Source organism: Leucopleurus acutus (assembly GCF_964270905.1).
Source record: "Leucopleurus acutus genome assembly, chromosome: 4".
In the NCBI taxonomy this organism is placed as follows: Eukaryota; Metazoa; Chordata; class Mammalia; order Artiodactyla; family Delphinidae; genus Leucopleurus; species Leucopleurus acutus.
In genome coordinates, this window is record NC_139146.1 from 155,547,328 (window position 1) to 155,567,427 (window position 20,100).

General features: G+C 39.0%; 1 protein-coding gene across 2 annotated transcripts in view; it reads right to left on the reverse strand.

The window, feature by feature from the left end:
* The window catches only part of GRIA2 (glutamate ionotropic receptor AMPA type subunit 2), a gene marked incomplete at both ends in the record, with an annotated part of 153,617 nt that overhangs the window by 44,138 nt on the left and 89,379 nt on the right, over positions 1 to 20,100 (reverse strand). For both annotated transcript variants that reach the window (XM_082838458.1, XM_082838459.1), the window contains 2 exons: positions 10,405 to 10,566; positions 14,966 to 15,019. In XM_082838458.1, coding sequence (XP_082694584.1) covers positions 10,405 to 10,566; positions 14,966 to 15,019 — 216 coding nt within the window. The remainder of the gene's footprint in view (positions 1 to 10,404; positions 10,567 to 14,965; positions 15,020 to 20,100) is intronic.

The following is a 20,100-nucleotide window of genomic DNA, read 5'->3' on the forward strand; positions in this document are numbered from 1 at the left end:
ACATTTCAAATTTAATGAATATTCAAAGAGGATAAATGGGCTATAATATAAAACTTTATGGATCTCCATAATGATACCACCTGTTCTGAAACATATGTTACCTGCACGGTGTGAAGATAGAAAAAGAAACGCCATTCAAAAAGGAAGTACTAGGGAACATATGTATATGTATAGCTGATTCACTTTGTTATACAGCAGAAACTAACACACCATTGTAAAGCAATTATACCCCAATAGAGATGTTAAAAAAAAAAAAAAGGAAGTACTAGGCTTTAGCATTATCAAAGCGTTACAAAATTTCCTATGAATGGCCACTTTGCGAATATTCGTTGACACTTGAAATTGAACTGAGTATAGTTTAGAAAGCACGGAATACAGCACCTTCTGATTTCTGTCAGGGCTGCCTCAAGTCCTGATTTCGCCATTTACAGCTCTGTTGCCTTGAGCAAGTTCACTGAAGCATCAGTGTCCGAAGTTCCTTATCAATAAAATAAGGAGAACAACGTCTGCTCTACGTCATAGTAGTGTTGGAAAGGAAGGTGAGGGAGAAAGGAAGAATTCAGGTTGACCTAGTTCGCTACGAGCCAAACCTGAGTTGGATAGTTTCCTAGTAAGTCCTTTAAAAGAAAAGAAACAAAAACCTCTATGCAACAAATATTTTTATTCCAATTTTATAGGTGAAGACTGCAAGTTACAAGTTATGTTTTTCTCAGGGTCACAAAAATATGTGACAAAGGTGAAGGCATTTGAAGTAATGAGGGTGACTGACCTTCCTGATTTGCCTGGGCCTGTCCCAGTTTTGGATCAAAAAGTGTGGAGTCCCAGGCACACTGGAACTGTTGGTCCCCTTATTTGGCAAATTCCACATCAAATGCATAAAGTTACAGGGAACGATAAGCCGATGGGTTGAAAAATACGCTAAAAATGCAAGTTATTAACCAGCATGTTTGTCTTCTTTTTTCCTTTTATTACGATCTAACTTGTTCAAAACTAGCTTATTTTTACAACATTTTGAAAACTGCCATCCTGATCTCCAAGAGTCTCGGATCCAATAAGTTCAGAAGATGGTTCTCACGTTGGCATATTAAAGGCCCTGAGAAATACTGCAGTAACAATCCCAGTTTAACTTTGTTTGGTCAGCATTGCCCAAACTAATTACCATTTAAAATTTTTCCTTAACATCAGTTACTTTCCATAAAACTAGCATTTGTGTAACATACTTTGGGCTGTAAGTCTTATAGACTGATAACTTTTCCATAATCATTTTTAAAATAGCACCAATTATTTAGTTAAAATTATTATCAATAGAATGATATCTCCCTAGAGAATCTTACACAATATAACAATTCTCAGTTTCTCCATTACAAAATTATCAACATAGTCAAAAATGATGAGCTCTAGGAAAAATAACTAAGCTTATAAGAAAATTTTAGAAAGTCTTTTTTTTTAAACTTCTTGGCAATGGTCTAGAATCAACTAAAGCCATAGAAAAGAAAAACATTATTATGAAATACATTATAAACTTAAAATTATTCACTTCTCTTCATTTCAAATTCAACTGAAGTCTAACCTCTGGAAAAGGCCTGTCTGTGATAAGGTCATCGTTAATTTCCTCTAAGCCTTTTGGACATGTGACCTTTGTAGTTTCACTGCATAAAACTGCAAAATCTTCAGTAAGACTAAACATCACTGGAGGAACAGGAACTCTCACTCATTATCGGTGGAAACACAAAATGGTATATGGCTACTTTGGCAGACAGGTTGCTTCTTACAAAACTAAACAGACTCTTACCATAGGATCAGCAATCACACTCCTTGGTGTTTACCCAAAGGAGCTGAAAGCGTATGTCCACTCAAAAACCACCACACGGGTGCTCATAGCAGCTTCATTCCCAATTGCCAAAACTTGGAAGCAACCAAGATATTCTTCAATAAATGAGTGGATAATCTGGGGTGCATGCAGACAATGCAATAAGATCATCACCACAAAAGAGCAAAGTACCAAGCTTCGCAGACAACGAGGGACTTTAAACGCAGATGATTAAGTGAAAGGAGCCCACCAGAAAAGGCTACAGACTATATAATTCCAACTATATGACCTTCTGGAAAAGGCAAAACTATGGAGACAGTAAAAACTACGGAGACAGTGGTTGCCAGGGGCTGGGGGGAGGGAAGGACGAATAGGTGAAGCCACCTTTAGAGCAGTGGAGATGCTCTGTCTGAAACTATACTAATGAAAGCATGTTACTGTCCATTTGTTCAAACCCGTAAAATGTATAACAAGAGTGAACAGTAATGTAAACTGTAGACCTTGGGTAAATACGACGTGTCGATGAAGGCTCATCAATTCTAACACATGAATCACTCTGTGAGTGGAGTTGATATTGGAGGAGGCTGTGCAAGTGTAGGAGAAGAGGATATACGGGAAATGTCTGTACTTTCTGCCCAGTTTTGCTGTGAACCTAAACCTGCTCTACAAAAATAAAGTCTTAATTAGAAAGCTAATAAAAACTCAACATCTGGGCTTCCCTGGTGGCGCAGTGGTTGAGAGTCCGCCTGCCGATGCAGGGGACACGGGTTCGTGCCCCGGTCCGGGAAGATCCCACGTGCCGCGGAGCTGCTGGGTCCGTGAGCCATGGCCGCTGAGCCTGCGCGTCCGGAGCCTGCGCTCCGCAGCGGGAGAGGCCGCAACGGTGAGGGGCCCGCGTACCGCAAAACAAAAACAAAAACAAAACTCAACATCTTTAGTAAGCACACAAGCTGTATCACATTTTCAAGGGGGAAAAGACAGCTCCACTGGCAGGAAACCACCATTAACATCCTTTTTTATCATTCTCTATGAATAATAAAAATAATTTTTAATACACTGGGGTGAAAGACTCTTGAATGTAGAAAGAATATATTAAAAACAACGTATCTTTGCCTAAATTAGCCAGATTGGCTATTGACCCTGGCTGAAAATCTTGCTTAAGGACCAAGACTTTTACATTCCGAAACTCTAGATTCACGTAGGGATTCAAATTTTCAGCTAAAACGAATCAGATTCATCAAGATAGAAAAGAGATACTCGAATCAACACAGTGCTTGGTTTTGATTCACCCAGAGAAGAGAAAAGGCTTTTCTTAGAGGCAGGTATTTTACTTGTTCGTTGCATGAGTTCCTCCCCCCGATGCTCCCCACTTCTTAGGCACCTTCTAACAGGTGAAAGTGGCTTATTCTTTGTAGTCTATGAACAACAAAACCAATATTTTCCAGGGTAATTTAAGATTTGATTTCAGCGGAGGTGACCTGCTCAAAGTCACTACAATCTTTAAGAGACAGAGGAGCCTCTTGAGGGTCATAAATTTGGCAAAAATTAGAAATGTTAGCATATGCTTTTGCATGCCTAAATTTGCATGTCGCATGATCATGGTATTAGAGATTTGGGAGAAATCTCAGAGATCGTGGACACTTATTCCCTTTGCAGACCAAAAAATGTGGACCTGAGATGAACCCAGATATCCTGCATTATAATTCAAGCAGTGGTAATGTATTTTTATTTTTCATGGTGTAAGATGTATTGCAATAGCTTAATAAATTATTTCTCAAGTAATTTTTATGAAATATGTAATGTTATCAATATCGAATTTTCAATTTATGGGTTTATTTCGGTCATAAACACACTTTTTTTTTTCTTTTGGTACGCGGGCCTCTCACTGCTGTGGCCTCTCCGGTCGCGGAGCACAGGCTCCGGACGCACAGGCTCAGCGGCCATGGCTCACGGGCCCAGCCGCTCCGCGGCACGTGGGATCTTCCCGGACTGGGGCACGAACCCGCGTCCCCTGCATCGGCAGGCGGACTCTCAACCGCTGCGCCACCAGGGAAGCCCATAAACACACTTTTTAAACCACAAAACATAACGGACTAAATTTGTCAAGCCTCTTTTTTGTTGCATGTCAAAATACTTTAATGTTCGTTGTAGGGGACTAGACTGTGCCAGCAGTGGGTTTGGTCAGTTAAAACATTCGAGAAGCAGAATTAATTCTATGAAGCCACCAGGGCACTATTTAATGCACAGCACTAATTACCAAACTCAAAAAGATTATGCTATTTCCAGACAGGTCTAATAAGTCTCTTAGGATAGCAATTAAGAAAGTTCGAATTGCTGCTTTAAGTCTTTTCCTGAGTAAAATGGAATTCTTGCAGGAAAGCCATTATTTAAGTGGCACACAATGTCAGTCCTGTGTTAGGGGTGAATTCCTTGACACTGGCAGGCCCGGCAGACACAAGTCAAACTAGGTTCAAACTGGCCACTTGACAAGGTAGAATGGATGGTTACATCTTGCAGGTTGTTGAGACCCCGAGAACGCTGAAAATCCACCTCAAAATAGAAATGTGTGTAAATTAGTTTGGAGATAGTGGCAAATCATCTCTATCATCTGCCTCTTTGTCAACATCTTCTTGAGGAAGGTAAAATGCTCCCTTTAATTGTCCCATTTAAACCCAAGCGCCGCGATGGTTCAGGTCTGATTACTACAGAATTTTCTATTTCATCCCATAAAATAACACGACTTTTCTGCCACGGCTGAGTAAAAGAACACAGCAGATGCTAAGGGCAGGAATTTAAACCCCAACCTAGAGCAATGATAATTACTTATTTTCTTCTTTCTCTGTGACGATATTTTCAAAGGGTTGCCCTAGTTTTCGCTTTATTCCTCTTCATTTCAGCAAATCTCTGTTCTGTGCCTTCTGTGCAAATCCTGGCATGAGACGAGAGACCAAGAAGACAGAAGGAAGGAAGGAGACTGCTTTTCTGAGTCTTGTTTTCCATCCACAAATACCTCTCAGCTGAATTTATATCAATACGTTATAAAAGCATGGTTGTGATTTTTGCGATTATTATTTCTAAAGAAATGGAGAGAACTGGGCAACAAATCCATTTATTTCCCCCACCTCAGACCACAACCACCATTCAGACAACTGACAGCCGTTGTCTGCATTGTTCCTGCATCACCCTAAAAGCTCTCCTGCCACCAAGTTCTCTTGTCGCCAAGGCAGCCCATTAACTTCCTGTTTCACAACTGTGGTGATGGCTCTCCTCTAGGGGGTCCCTGCTGCTCTCAGAATGAGACTAAGCATTCCTTAGTAGGTCAGCAAGGCCCTCAAGATCTGGAGCCTGCATATGTATAAGTATTTCTCAGAATTCCCCCAACACCTCTGCTCAGCCTCCAGCCTTACAGAAATATTTACACTTTCCTTGCACACCAGACTTTAATTTCTCATTTTCTCTATGGGAAGTTGCTGTCCCTTCTTTCTCCTGATACCTACCTCTCCTTCAGGTTTTAAATTCCATATGATTTCCTCAAAGAAGGAAGCCTTTTCTTACGTCTAGAACTGGGGTTAGGGGCCTCTTAAGGGTGCTACCACAGAACTTTTGCTTCCCTCTGTCTGTTCATTCAGAAAGCCTTTAATAAATAGCTGCTCTGTGCCAGGTCTTATTCTAGGAGCCTGGGAGCAAACGAAACCAGTGAACAAACAAACACCAACAAAAACTCCTGCCCACATGTCACTTACTTTCAAGATGGAGAAAACAATTAACAAGGTAATGAATACATTCATTATACATACAGTAGACTAGGAGCTATTAAAGGGAAACATACGAAAAAGCTGGAGCAGGGAAGGGGGATGGAACACACCCTAATGGGTGGGAGATTGCAAGTTTAAATAGAGAACCTGCTTCTGGGGTCGTTAAAACTGAACAAAGAGCTACAGAGGGCAGGAGGCTTAGCCTTGCAGATGCTAAGGGCAGAAGAGTCCAGAAGAGGACAGAGCCAGTGCAAAGGCTCTGAAGAGAGAACGTGTCTCCCATGCTTAAAAAACGGCAGAATGATACGTGCACCCCAATGTCTATAGCAGCTCTATTTACAACAGCGAAGACATGGAAACCACCTAAGTGCCCACCGACAGATGACTGGATAAAGAAGATGTGGTACATGTATACAATGGAATATTACTCAGCCATAAAAAAGAATGAAATAATGCCATTTGCAGCAACATGGGTGGACCTAGAGATTATCATACTAAGTGAAGTAAGTCAGACAGAAAGGCAAATACCGTATCATATCACCTATATGTGGAATCTATAAAAAGGGTACAAATGAACTTATTTATAAAACAGAAATATATTCACAGATGTAGAAAACAACTTATGGTTACCAGGCAGTGACAGGGGGGATAAACTGGGAGATTGGGATTGATATATACACACTACTACATATAAAATAGATCACTAGTAAGAACGTGCTGTAGGGCACAGGGAACTCTACTCAATACTCTGTAATGACCTATATGGGAAAAGAACCTAAAAAAGAGTGGATCTGTGGATCTGTATAAATGAGTCACTTTTCTGTGCACCTGACACTAACACAACATTGTACATCAGCTATAGTCCAATAAAAATTAAAAAAAAAGAACTGGCAGGAAGGCCACTGTAGCTGAAGCAGAGGGAGTGAGGGGAGAGCCCGAGAGAGGAAGGCGGAGCACGGAGGGCTTCGTGGTCAGTGGGGTGAGTCTGGCTTGCACTGCTGTGGTATGGATGGCCACAGGGCTGGGGGGCCGGAGAGCAGCAGGGACACAATGTAATTTACATTTTAAAAGGACCACAAGCATGGGAGAGAGAGGGGTCAGTCAGGAGGCAGGGAACCCCGTCTAGGAGATCGTTGCAGTAACCCAGCAGCAGGGCCATGGGGGCTGGATTTAGTGTGGGTGCAGAAGAGGCGCAGTGTTTCCTGACAGACTGGATGTGGGCCACCGGGTGAGAGAGGGCTCCGGGACACTTGCAAGTCCTTGGCTGAAGGAACAGCTGAAAAGATGGGGTTGCCATCAACTGAGAGGGAAGGGTTGTTGTAGGAATAGTGTTTCAGGGGATGAAGAGGGAGCAGAGGTGGAAATCAGAAGTTGAGAATGCGTTGATATTAACGCGTCCGTAAGACAACTTCCACCAAAGTTAATACAAGGTGATTGCTGGTTTCTAGCCTGAAGACGATCGACCCCTTGAAGACGGGAACTTTGTCTTTTCTCTGACACCTAGAACAGTGACCGCTTGCAGAGTAAAAACTCAGTAAAATGTATAATGAATTGATGAATGAATAAGTGAATACTGCCCCAAATTAGCACGTTAGTGAAAGAGAGTCAGATTTTAAATCTCTAGAGTTATTTTTGGCACAGGATATAAGAATGAAGAAATTTAACATTTGCAATCTATATTCGGTGGTTATTAAAATATGTGAAATATTGAAGCACATAAGGTTTACTTGTATTTATTGAATAAGATTGATTTTAATTAGGAAGCTGTGGAAGGTGCGTTAACTTTCAAGGAAGACCAGAAGTTTTAAATAATTATTAATTTAATAGTCCCACAACTTGATATAAATTATATAATTTCCAATGCCTAACTACGGAGAGGACTTGATGTAATGAATTATATTTTTACAGGCTCTCATGCCTATAGCATAAGTTTACGATTTAAATTATCTAGCAACATACCCGGTACAGTCCGTGACCCAAAACACAATGTAAAAAGAGATAACCGCATTCGAGATATTTTCCCTTGGACAGATGATATATGCTTGTTTGTATTAGGAAATGGTATATTGTTCCCTATCTAGTTTTTCTTCCTTTCTTCTGCCCGTGAAACAATCATGACAGAAACAACCATGAAAGTCCTGTCTTGGGATTACTCTTTACACCTGTTGACACCTCACTCCTCCCGATTTCCCTGGACCTGTTACGCTGTGGCATGGCTCATGGGCAAAGCCCTGCTCAGGCGTCCTACCTCTGGAAAGCCTTCCTACCGTACTGTCCTAATCATGTGTAGGAGCTGCCACAGTTTACATGTATCACTCTCTATTATATTTGCTTACGGGCATGTTTGCATCCTCCATAAGGCTTTGGATTATCAAAGGCAAGAGTCATTCTTTAAAAATATATTGAGTTCCCGGCTGTCTAGTAACATGAGCAATATGCCTCCGTGTTAGGATGAACTCCCACCCAGAGGCACATCCTCCACACAGATTTTCAGTACTTTTTATCGAGCTTCAAAGACCATATAAGATATATCTCCTACCGGCACCTCTGTTTCCAAAGCTGTGCTAAGTGAGTCTTTGTAAATGTTGTTCAATTTTGGGGCCGAGGGTCAAAAAGTGATTGACAGCCTACTTTTTGTGGGGTGGAGGGTGAAGTAGAAAAGAACAGCTTTATTGCTTTGCTGTTCGTGCAGGCTCGTGCCCTGAAAAACTGTGTGTCCCAACCCGGAAGGATTTGGTGAGGAGTTCTACAGCAATGGTTCTAGGGCGGGGTTGCTGATAAGGACCAGGGTGTGTGCAGGGCCTGCGCTCCTTTAATCTGGCCTCCAGGACCTTCCCTGAGTTCCAACCGGTAGGTTCAAACAGCCGCTAATCAGGGAAGGGAGGGGATGCGGAGACAAGGGAGGGGCAGTCAGGAAACAACAGTGTAGCCTTGGGGCAGGGTCCTTGTACTACCTCAAGGGATACACAGAACATGAAAGAGGCTGTGTTTTGTTTTGTTTTGTTTTTAACATCTTTATTGGAGTATAATCGCCTTACAATGGTGGGTTAGTTTCTGCTGTATAACAAAGTGAATCAGCTATATGTATACATATATCCCCATATCCCCTCCCGCTTGCGTCTCCCTCCCTATCCCACTCCTCTAGGTGGTCACAAAGCACTGAACTGATCTCCCTGTGCTATGCGGCATACCATATGCTAACACACATGTATGGAATAATAAAAAAAAAAAGTTCTGAAGAACCTGGGGGCAAGAAGGGAATAACGACACAGACCTACTCGCGAGGCTGTGTCTTTAAACTTTTAAGCCTATGCTCTTTGCGGCGCCCCACAAGGAAGGGCCACCACGACCTTTCTGAAACTTGTCAGAAGAAACCAAAAGGGAGCCGCTCTGGAGAGAAATGTTACAGCCAGAAGGGAGCAAAGAAAGGTCACCAGCAGAGTGAACTCTGGTGCTAGGTCTTAGCAACAATGTTAGCAGAATGCATTGCTCTCTTATCCCCTAAATCGCTTGCGCTTTGAGGCACAGCACGTGAACTTTAATAACCATATGCCTTCCGTGAGAAGAGAATCATCTCCTTTCGCTTTCATTCTTCTCACAGCCAGCAGCAGTGGGAGGCTCCACGATGACTAGCAGAGCGTTCAAAGGAATGTCAGTCCCATCTGAGGGTGAATGCCACGTGCACGCTCCATCAGAGGACTTCACCGGCAGCACATCTGGGTGCAGGGAAGCCTGCAATCCCAGCGGATGTGGGCCTCAGTCAGACCCCTGCTGAACAGGAGGAGACAGACACTGATGGGGTCCCCTCCCTTCTAAGCAGCCCTGTTAAATGGTGGCAGGCCCACGGCCCTCAAGTCCTTTATACATGTGTATGTGCTGAATCTCAGTCAAGGTCACCAAACGAGAAGTCACCTACTTTAGAGAAAAACTTAGCTCCGGGCTAAGCTTTAGCATCCTATGGGATGCTTTCCTAAATTTGACGTTGAATTAATAGGCTCCATTTACACACCCCAAAGGAGAAAACTTAAAAGTTTCTAATTCTTATCTAGCACCAGTCTCACAACCAGACGCAAATTTAAAGCCAGTTTGTGCAGAAAACAACAACATCAACAAAACTTCTCCAGGATGTATGAACATAACTATGAGAGCAACTGAAATGACACTGTCCCTGACTGGTTCTTGCGCAACCTGCAATATAAGACACAGATAACACAGACAAACAGATCACTATACATTTGACAATATTCTGCAGCTTTTATTTTTCATAAACCTAGTCTCAAAAAGTGAACATGATCTCATCTCACTCACTCTTCCTCCCTCTGGTTTTACTCTTATCTCTGCTCTCAATCAGGTGATGAACAGAAGAAAAAGAAACCCCTTCCTATCGACAGCAGAAATATGTCATATTTGGGGGTAAATATATGCATGTATGTATATGCACAATAAAGTACACTGAATAAACCAGTGAAGACCTCAAGGTGTCCAGACACACAGAGAATAGAAGATGAGTCTGGGTAGCGCTTATTACAGAGCAGTGCATGGCATTTAGCGTTCAAAGTTTATTGATTACATAAATCATTATATTTATTTTGTTAATTATGAAAACAAATTGAGACTTTTATCTTCTTCCTAAGGTGTCCCAGAGAACAGGCTACTCACCCACAGTTAGATAGAGATAGAGATGAGGGTGGATGGGGAGGGGGAGGGGAGGGGAGGGGGAGGGGAGGGGAGGGGAGAGGGAGGTGAAGATGGTGGAGGCGGAGGTGGAAATGGAGATGGAGGTGGAGGTGGGGATAGACATGGTGATGGAGGTAGAAGTAGATCCTGATAGATATGTACCTTAATTGTAGTCGTGTGTGCTCCAGGGTATTCTTTTTCTTCCAGTGTTGACCATCTCTCTATAAACTTAGATACCATGGAGTCATCATAGTCTACTATCTGAAATCCAGAGACGTTTGCACCTCCAAACTGAATTTTTAATAGGTCTCCATCGGTAAATCCCTGGACAGAGAACATATTTATGTCATGCTTTCTATTAAGAACCAAATAGAACTTAACGTTAAGCAAATAGCTCTATACATTGTGGATTTACAAATTTCAAAGAACTCATGAGGGAGATAAAAAGCCTATAGTAAATGTTTCATGTATTTTAACAGCCAGTATTCTTCCCCAGCACCTAGCCTCATCCTGGTCACAGCGGGTCCTTAATCAATGATTGTTTATTGGTCATACTTACATAAAAGTTCTCTGTATTATTGAGAAATCTTCCAAGGATAAGAACTGGGTTTTATTTACTGTATTTACACAAAGCACCACCACATACAAACATTAAGCTACTTCTCCAAGAGCTACAACATTGCGTGACGGTTATTCCTATTTAAACTGTCCACTCCCTCAGGTGATACAAAACCTTGTCAATGAGAAGGGAAGGTACCAAATGCGTTGTCATTACTGGAGAACAATTAAGCATTTTCACTTTAAGCATGAAACTGAGTTTCTATAAAATGTATTAAATTTTAAAAAGCCACTTCTACTGCATTGTTAGAATGAATTCAGTCATTACTAAAACTATCATATAGTGTTTCCACTGCTTTCAAATCTTGTGCTGCCATAAAGTATAGCTCAATTTGGGAGTACATTCTCTGAAAGATGAAATCACAATTTTTAGAAGTCACAATTATAAATATTTTCATCTTATACACTTATTCCTTATTATCACACAGAAGAATTGGAAATATTTTGACCTAAATATGAGAGCCTTTTCTTTGTTGTTGATATTAAAAATATAGTTTAATATTATTTGTGTGGAGAAGGATAATTACGCTGTGATTGGCTCATATTTTTGCTTTTTCTTTTTATCAAATAATGCAAATAGAGGAAAATGTATATAACAAAATTCATAGATTTTCTGTTCTGACCCACACATGCCTCAGTTAAGCTGCTTCAAAACAATCAATTTCAGTAATTTTTGTTTTTCGTGTATTTACCTCTGTAATTCGGCATGACACATTTTTGTTCTTCTTTCCTAACTTACCCATGTTAGATTTTCTTCTTCAGTTTATACTCGTGCCAGATGAGTATGTAAGTCTCATAAGCAAACCTTCTATCTCCTCAGCCATTTTAATGTTCATTGTTTTCACAGTTAAAATTCTGTTTTTCAGAGCAAAGCCAAATAACGTGTTTGGATTGCACTTTCCTTCTTGAATAGTATTTTATTCTAATGTTAATGATTGCTTCATTGTTTTCACTGCTAGAGCTTTCTCTTTCTTATTTTTTCTCCAGTTGCTCCATGTAAAAATTTTCATGTTCATATGGGTAAAAGTTTTTTCAATTAAAATATTGAAACATATCAAGTCATCTCTCTTTTCCCCTGCCTCCTGGAGCCTTCCACCTTAACGCTGCAATCTGAATGGTTCCTCTTTCATCTGCTCTGCAATTGTTCTCCTGAAGTGCCCCTTCCCCTCTTTTCTGAGTAGCTTCTCTGTATCCTCCATCACTTTTCTCTCCTGTTTTACCCCTTTCTTCAGCTAGAGTCCTCAGTAGTCTCCTGAGACACGTGGAGGTACCTTTTTTGAGACACTGAATGTCTGTAAATACCTTGTTTTCTCTGACACTTGACTGGTATTTTGGCTGGGTATAGCATTTTAAGTTGGAACCCTGATAATCTGAAGGCATTGTTCTACTGACTTACTGTTTCTACTGAAAAATACAACAGCATTATTTCTAATTATTTTTTGTCTGTGACCTGCTTCATACTCCTTCCGGCTTCCCACCTGTCATAAACTTTAAGATCTTCTATTTATCTCTGAAAGTTCATGGTGGTAGTTTACGAAAGAAGCCTTTTGTCTTTCATTATTGTGTGTACTCAACAGGCAGATTTATGTCATTTAGTACCAGAAATTTTTCTGAGTGTTTCTCTGATAATTTCCTTCCCCTGTTTTCACTATGTCTGTTTAGAAGGTTTATTAATAAGACATCGCAACCCCTAGATTAAACATCTGAGTCCCTCAGTTTTCTCCACATACACCGTTTTTTATTGTATTGTCATTTTGCCCCATAATCTGGAAGATTTTCTCAACTTTACCTTCAAACTCATGTAATTTTACTAGTTATTCTACAAAAAATAAGTTAACTTCCCAGAGCTCTTTCTTGTCCCTTGAATTTTTTTATAGCAGCCTTTTCTCCTCTTTATGGATAACATATTTTATCTTATTTCTCTGAAGATATTCTTACAATTTGAAGCATTTTTCTCCTGATTCCTGCCTGCCTTGTTTCCGTGTACTTGCTTATTTGTATTGCATCCCTCATGGCAAAGACTCTTTTCTCAAAAGTCTGGTAATGCTTGGCTGTCTAAGAGGAAGATGCCAAAACATTTCTTGGAATTTCTATGTGCACGGGCAGGGCTGGTTGATGAGTGAACCTCACTGTAAGGCAGTCAGGTGGGCGGATTGCAGGGCTTTTCGTCTGATTCTGAAGGGCTGAAGAAACGAGAATTGGATCCCTTCTGACCGCTTCCTCATCCTTTATTCCCTTTAATGACGTATCAGGAACTGAACTATAGCCTGTGTTTGGGGGCCTAATCGAGCATTCAGCAATTCCTGAAGAAATAAGTCACTAACAATATCTGAGGATTTTTCTATCTTTTACAACCACCTCCTTTAACACCCATTAGCCACTGGACATGGAAGAAGGGACATTCCCAACCAAGACTTTGGAAGATGAAAGCCCTTCAACTTTGGATGGCATGCTCCAATTTTAAATGTCACTGGAATTTTCAAGTGCCCTAGAGATTCTCAGAAACTGCAGCACTCTACAGATTCTTTGAATTTACTGATTCACTAGAAATTCCATATGGCGAGGATACCAAGTATTCAGAGAAGGAAAAACACAACTTGAATTCAGATAAAATGTTATGTAGATTTCTCCCTACAGCAGCATGACAGCAGCAAGAACTTGCTTTTATTTTTGAACCTTTTTACGTTGGTCAACACATGTTTCCTTTTTCACAGCATCTAATATCAACTCTCAAATTGATGACCTCCTTCTGCCATTATTTCTCAATGTCCCAATATAACCTTCTCCATCTGGACATTTTTAAAGATCACAGCTTTCGGTGTGGCTCTGTGCTGTTCATCAATGGCACAGGTCACACAGGGACTGACTGGCCAGGCTGTTCCCTGCACAGAATGTGGTTCTGGAACGCCTGATTACAGAGCTTCACTTATTTTAACTCTCGCTGCTCTGGTCGGGACTCATTTAGGATCTATAAGCCATATTATAAGGGTAAGTTCTAAAAAATTATTATAGCGATGAGCCATTTCATTGCCAAACAGAAATTTTATCTTGAACAACCAACTTCTCTCAATATATGTAGGTCTGAGATTGAATATTCTTTATCACTGGTGCCACTTTCTAGTGAAAACAATATTTATCACTGGTAAGGTTGTGGGGTTTTTAAATCTCTCCGTGACTACTGGAAATAATGTCTTGTGACATAACAATCTAATATTCCACAAGTGACATCATAAATCCTCATCTGTATAAATAGGAAATTTTCACAGTCCTATAATGCTACTGAGAATACACTCATTCTCTGCTCTTGTCACTCTTTTAATCGCCTTTTTTTCTGAGGCTGGGGAGACGCAGCCCTCAGTTGAGCAGAATCATACTTGTTTAAAGAACGTAGACCTTTGCAGCAGGGGAGCCTCAAGCTCACATTGATGCCGATCTAAAAACTATTTTGAAAAAATAAATTTCTAGTGGTCGTTCTAAATTGACTTTGATCATACTTACGAAGGGAGATACAATTAATCACGGGAATGTTTCAGTATAATCTTAATTTGAGGGAATCTCAATGAAAAAGTGATCAGCTATTCCATTTTCATTGTGTTGCTTATACAGTAAGTAGCAGATCAGACATAAATAATACACAATATATAAATATTCTGGATATTTCCAGGCTTTATTTTACACCAAGACATATTCTCACAAATGTGCATTTCAAATATTATAGATACTAAGAACTTTAAAGAAATGGGCAAAGGGTAAAGTTTATAAATTACAGTGACAGTGAGAAACAAGGGGAAATGTGGACACTTAAATTTTATATCTTTTTGAAAATTTTCCCTTAGTTAAAATACACCTTTAACACAAAGTATAAGCTTGTCAAATATTGTTCTATAATTTCTCACATCATTTATAACAATAGGAATTTGATTAGAAAATATGAAATGGAAAGTAAATCTAAAGTGTAACAAATTCAGAAAAATATTGTCACTTCTGATTGATTGATATAATCAAAATATGTTTTTTAAAATACCACTGATAAATGCTGGCCATAAAAGTTTTTTGAATTTACAGGCATCTCTATTAAAATAATAAATATCATTAATTCACCTACCAGATTTGCAATGATGTAATGGTACCCTTTAACGTGTTTTCCAATGGTAATAACCTAACAAAGATAAAGAAACAAATGTAAGTAATGTAAATGTAAAATTACTTCTGTTATGACCTGATTCAGAAAATAAATTTTATCTACTGTGTTTCTTGATAGTCTACAATGAGTCGTATTTGATAAAATATAATTATCAAATTCAGATAATATTTCTCTCAGAAAAAAGTAACCATACATGTTAGTGCTTTATAAGTATTATCTTTCAAGAAGTCAATAACTAAACAAAAGTGATTACCTTGGTTTCGTTAATAGTGAAAATAAGGTTTCAATATTTTAAGAAATGTGAAATCGAAAACGTGTTGAATCCCTAATAAGTCATAATTTTATTCCTACAAAAGCTATTTTTTTTCTTTTCAGTGAAACATAGACAGCTGAACCCAGCATCTGAGATTTTATATTCACAATCTACATTCAAAGATAAACACAGAGTTTATAGCAGTACATGGGTTTTAAAAGAATATTAACAAGCATATAACAGAATTGTTATATAGATCTATAAAATAAAATTCCAGTCTTAAGAATCTTGAAATACTTATAGTCTAGTTCAAATGAACATTGTTATTTCTCGTTTAAGGCAGCAAAATGTCAGAGAAGCTAATTTCTCTCCACAAATCTAAGTCAAAAATCATGGCACAAGTAGTCATTTGGCAATGCTCCCAACCGTTTTGGACATTATTGCATCACCTGGACTCTCACTGATCTCTATCACTTATAAAGGGAAGTAGGTAAAATGGCCACGCTGCAGTCCTGGTACTGAGATACGCAAATGTAATTTCTATTTTTAAGAAAATAGTCACACGAACGGAAAGCATTAACTGTTATTAAAAATGGAAAAGGTTAGATCCCCTCCCTTACTGTTTTGGTGGCTTCCCATTGCTTTTATTAGCGTAATGTACGAAATCCTTCGAAGTCCAGGCCCACCTTCTCACTCTCTATACTAGAGCCACATGGCCCTCTTTTTGTCTCTTTGTGCAAAAAGAGCTTCTTTCCATCACCTCAGGGCTTTCATAGATCCTGTTTCCTCTGCTTGCAAAGTTCCCTCCACACCATACCCTTTGTCTCTTAAGGCACAGTGAATCTCAGCCCAGTGTTACCTCCTAGAAGACTTCCCTCCTTCATCCCAGGCAAAGTCAGGTGCTCCAAAGCAACACATTCAGTCAAAGAGCAAGGGGAGGGCCAGATCCTAGAAGGATTCCACCATATGTTACTTTGATAGTCTAGCATGGTCACAAATTTGGAAGGCAGTTAGGCTTATCTTATTTTTTAACTTATTTTTTTGTAACACAACTAAATTGCCTTTTCCAAGAAAATGAATACTCTGTGTTGAAGGGAGAATTTTGAAGAAAGATGTCCTCCTGAATGAAAAATATATTAATTAGCATCAGCTGAACTGAGACGGTCATGCCCCTCATATTTCCTACTGGCATCTGTTGATTGTGCTTATTGGTCATTCTACTTTCATAATCGTGCATGTTTTCCTTCTGGGAATTCAGAAAAAACACAGTATTAATGGTGCTACCAGAAGTAGAAGTAGTTGAGTTTAGTGTTCATTGAGAAAAAGGAGAAATATGAAGAATGGTCTTGCCTTACTTCTCTCTAAGAATTAGTATCAGCCATACCATCATATCTTTGCTTTATGGAGCCATTAGTATTGCATTAACAGTAGTAAATTTATGTTAATTTCTAAGTGTTTTTGATGTCTGAGTCCTTTACTCACCTAATCACAACTAGAAATAAGTGTCTCTAAAGTTTTATTGAATGATAAAATACTCACAGACTAACAGCGTTTAATTATATTTCTAACTTTAAGCAATGATGAATATAAAGTTTCATCTCATCTCCATTCTCTCGACAGAGTGAGTAAGTCAATAGTGTTTCCTTTTCTTGAAATGTACCTCAACCCCACTTTCTGCCTGGTAAACTCTATTCCTTGAAGGCCTACCACGATCTCCCAATCGAAACTATTTTTTCTGCAATTTTTTTTCTCATAACATCCTGTTCTGTTCATTCATAGTATTACCATTACTATAACTGCATATTAATGTAACTATGAAGCCCCATGGCTATTCACCTTGATGGGCATGCCTGTTTTGTTTAACACTACATCTTGGATCTCCTGCAGCGTCTGTCTGGTAAGCATCAGACACTCAGGGAAATTCACTGAACAAACAACTGGAGGAATCCAAGCCAGCCAGCCAAGTGGTACCCATGTGTGACCCATTCATACATCTTCCCACCCCTGTTAAGACAGGTACTTCCTCCTGCATGCTCTTAGACCACATTGCATTACAACTTGTAATACAGCAGTGTTTATTGTGTGTGTACATTTTCCTTCCCCTTTAAACAATGAATTCAGAAGGTAAAGTCAAGACACTTACCTTTCTTGGCATCCCTCATTCCAGATACATACAATGTCCTCAATAAATCCACACACTCACATAATACATTCAAATAAAATATATGTGCAAAATACTGTGTACATTTTGAATGGATGTCCATATGGACATTTATTTAATCACGATCATATATTTGCTACAAAAAATTTCATTCCATGAAATAATGCCATTTGCAGCAACATGGATGGACCTAGAGATTATCATACAAAGTGAAGCAAGTCAGACAGAGAAAGACAAATATCGTATAATATCACTGATATGTGGAATCTAAAATATGACACAAATGAACGTATCTATGAAACAGAAACAGACTCATAGACATAGAGAACAGACTTATGGTTACCAAGGGGGAGAAGGGGTTAGGGGAGGGAAGGATTGAGAGTTTGGGATTAGCAGATGCAAACTATTGTATAAAGAATGGATAAACAACAAGGTCCTACTGTATATCATAGGGAACTATATTCAATATCCTGTGATAAATCATAATGGAAAAGAATATAAAAAAGAATGTATATATGTGTGTCTGCATATATATATATATATGTGTATATATATATATATATCTGAGTCACTTTGCAGTACAGTAGAAATTAACACAACATTGTAAATCAACTATGCTTCAATAAAATAAATTTTTAAAAAATTCCATTCCACTCATGCAGCTTAATATCATCAAAACAAGCAACCCAATCAAAAAATGGGCAGAAGACCTAAATAGACATTTCTCCAAAGAAGACATACAGATGGCCACGAGGCACGTGAAAAGATGTTCACCATTGTTAATTATCAGAGAAATGCAAATCAAAACTACAATGAGGTATCACCTCATGCCAGTGAGAATGGCCATTATCAAAAAATTTACAAACAATAAATGCTGGAGAGGGTGTGGAGAAAAGGGAACCCTCCTGCACTGTTGGTGGGAATGTAAATTGATACAGCCACTATGGAGAACAGTACGGAAATTCCTTAAAAAACTAAAAATAGAACTACCATATGACCCAGCAATCCCACTACTGGGCATATACCCTGAGAAAACCATAATTCAAAGAGTCATGTACCACAATGTTCACTGCAGCACTGTTTACAATAGCCAGGACATGGAAGCAACCTAAGTGTCCATCAACAGATGAATGGATAAAGATGTGGCACATATACACAATGCAATATTACTCAGCCATGAAAAGAAACAAAATTGAGTTATTTGTAGTGAGGTGGATGGACCTAGAGTCTGTCATACAGAGTGAAGTAAGTCAGAAAGAGAAAAACAAATACCATATGCTAACACATATATATGGAATCTCTAAAAAAAAAAAAAAATGGTACTGATGAACCTAGTTGCAGGGCAGAAATAAAGAGGTAGACCTAGAGAATGGACTTGATGACATGGGGTGGGAGGACGAAGCTGGGGCAAAATGAGAGTAGCATCGACATACACTACCGAATGTAAAATATTTAGCTAGTGGGAAGCAGCCGCATAGCACAAAGAGATCAGCTCAGTGCTTTGTGAGCACCTAGAGGGATGGGATAGGGAGGGTGGGAGGGAGGCTCAAGAGGGAGGGGATATGAGGACATGTGTATGCATACGGCTGATTCGCTTTGTTGTACGACAGAAACTAACACAGTACTGTGAAGCAATTATACTCCATTAAAGATCTATTAAAAAAGTAAAATGGATAACCAACAAAGACCTACTGTATAGTACAGGGAACTCTGCTCAGTGTTATGTAACCACCTAAATGGGAAAGTTATTTGAAAAATGATAGATACATGTATATACATAACTGAATCACTTTGCTGTACACCTGAAACTATCACAACATTTCTAATCAACTATACTCCAATATAAAATTAAAAGTTTACAAAAAAAGATTAAAAAAAATTCCATTCCATATAGTCCCAGTTTCTTTTGTAGTTTCTCTCTTCTAGTTTTGGAAATAATTATTTTCATATAGGCTTTCAGCAACTTGTATTATGATGAGTCATGAATACCTAAATTTTTAAAACAAAGACTAACAACTATTATCAAAATTCGGTTTTAATGAGAACCTCCTCTGAAATTCAAATGAGTTGTTAGGCTCCCATTTGAACAGAGGCCTTCGGGTTAAAGACAATCCCAGCTTCCTCTCCGGAGACAAGAATCAAGACTGTTCTACTGAACTGTTGACCTCTCTGATATAAAACATTTAGTTTGTTGTCATAACAAGCTAGTTTTATTCAGTTATTCAATATTTCATGAGAGATCCATTTTGTATATCTTAGGCCCTGTATTATTCTATAACAATTAAGGGTTCATCAAGGTTTATGTTTGCAAAATGCTTTGTTTTACAGATTAGTGAATCTAATTTTCTCCTCAAAGCCTAAGAAGGGCCAAGATATGCACACTTAATTGTGTAGTTTTCCTCCAATCCTATATTATTCCAAGGAATAATTTTATATACATACATTTGTGTATGTAAGTGACATACATAAACGTATAACATATATATAATTATTCCAAGGAAAATATTATAAATGTACATTTTCAGCTGGAAAAGAAGCAGAAACCAGTGGAGGAGGCCTTAGGCAGTAAATCTTGATGCTTTTTAGCACCAGCTCTGGTCACCTACCCTACCTGCATAACATAGTGGATTTTATTTCTATCGTGTGGAAATCACTGCATGGCCGTCCCATCCTGAAAGATCT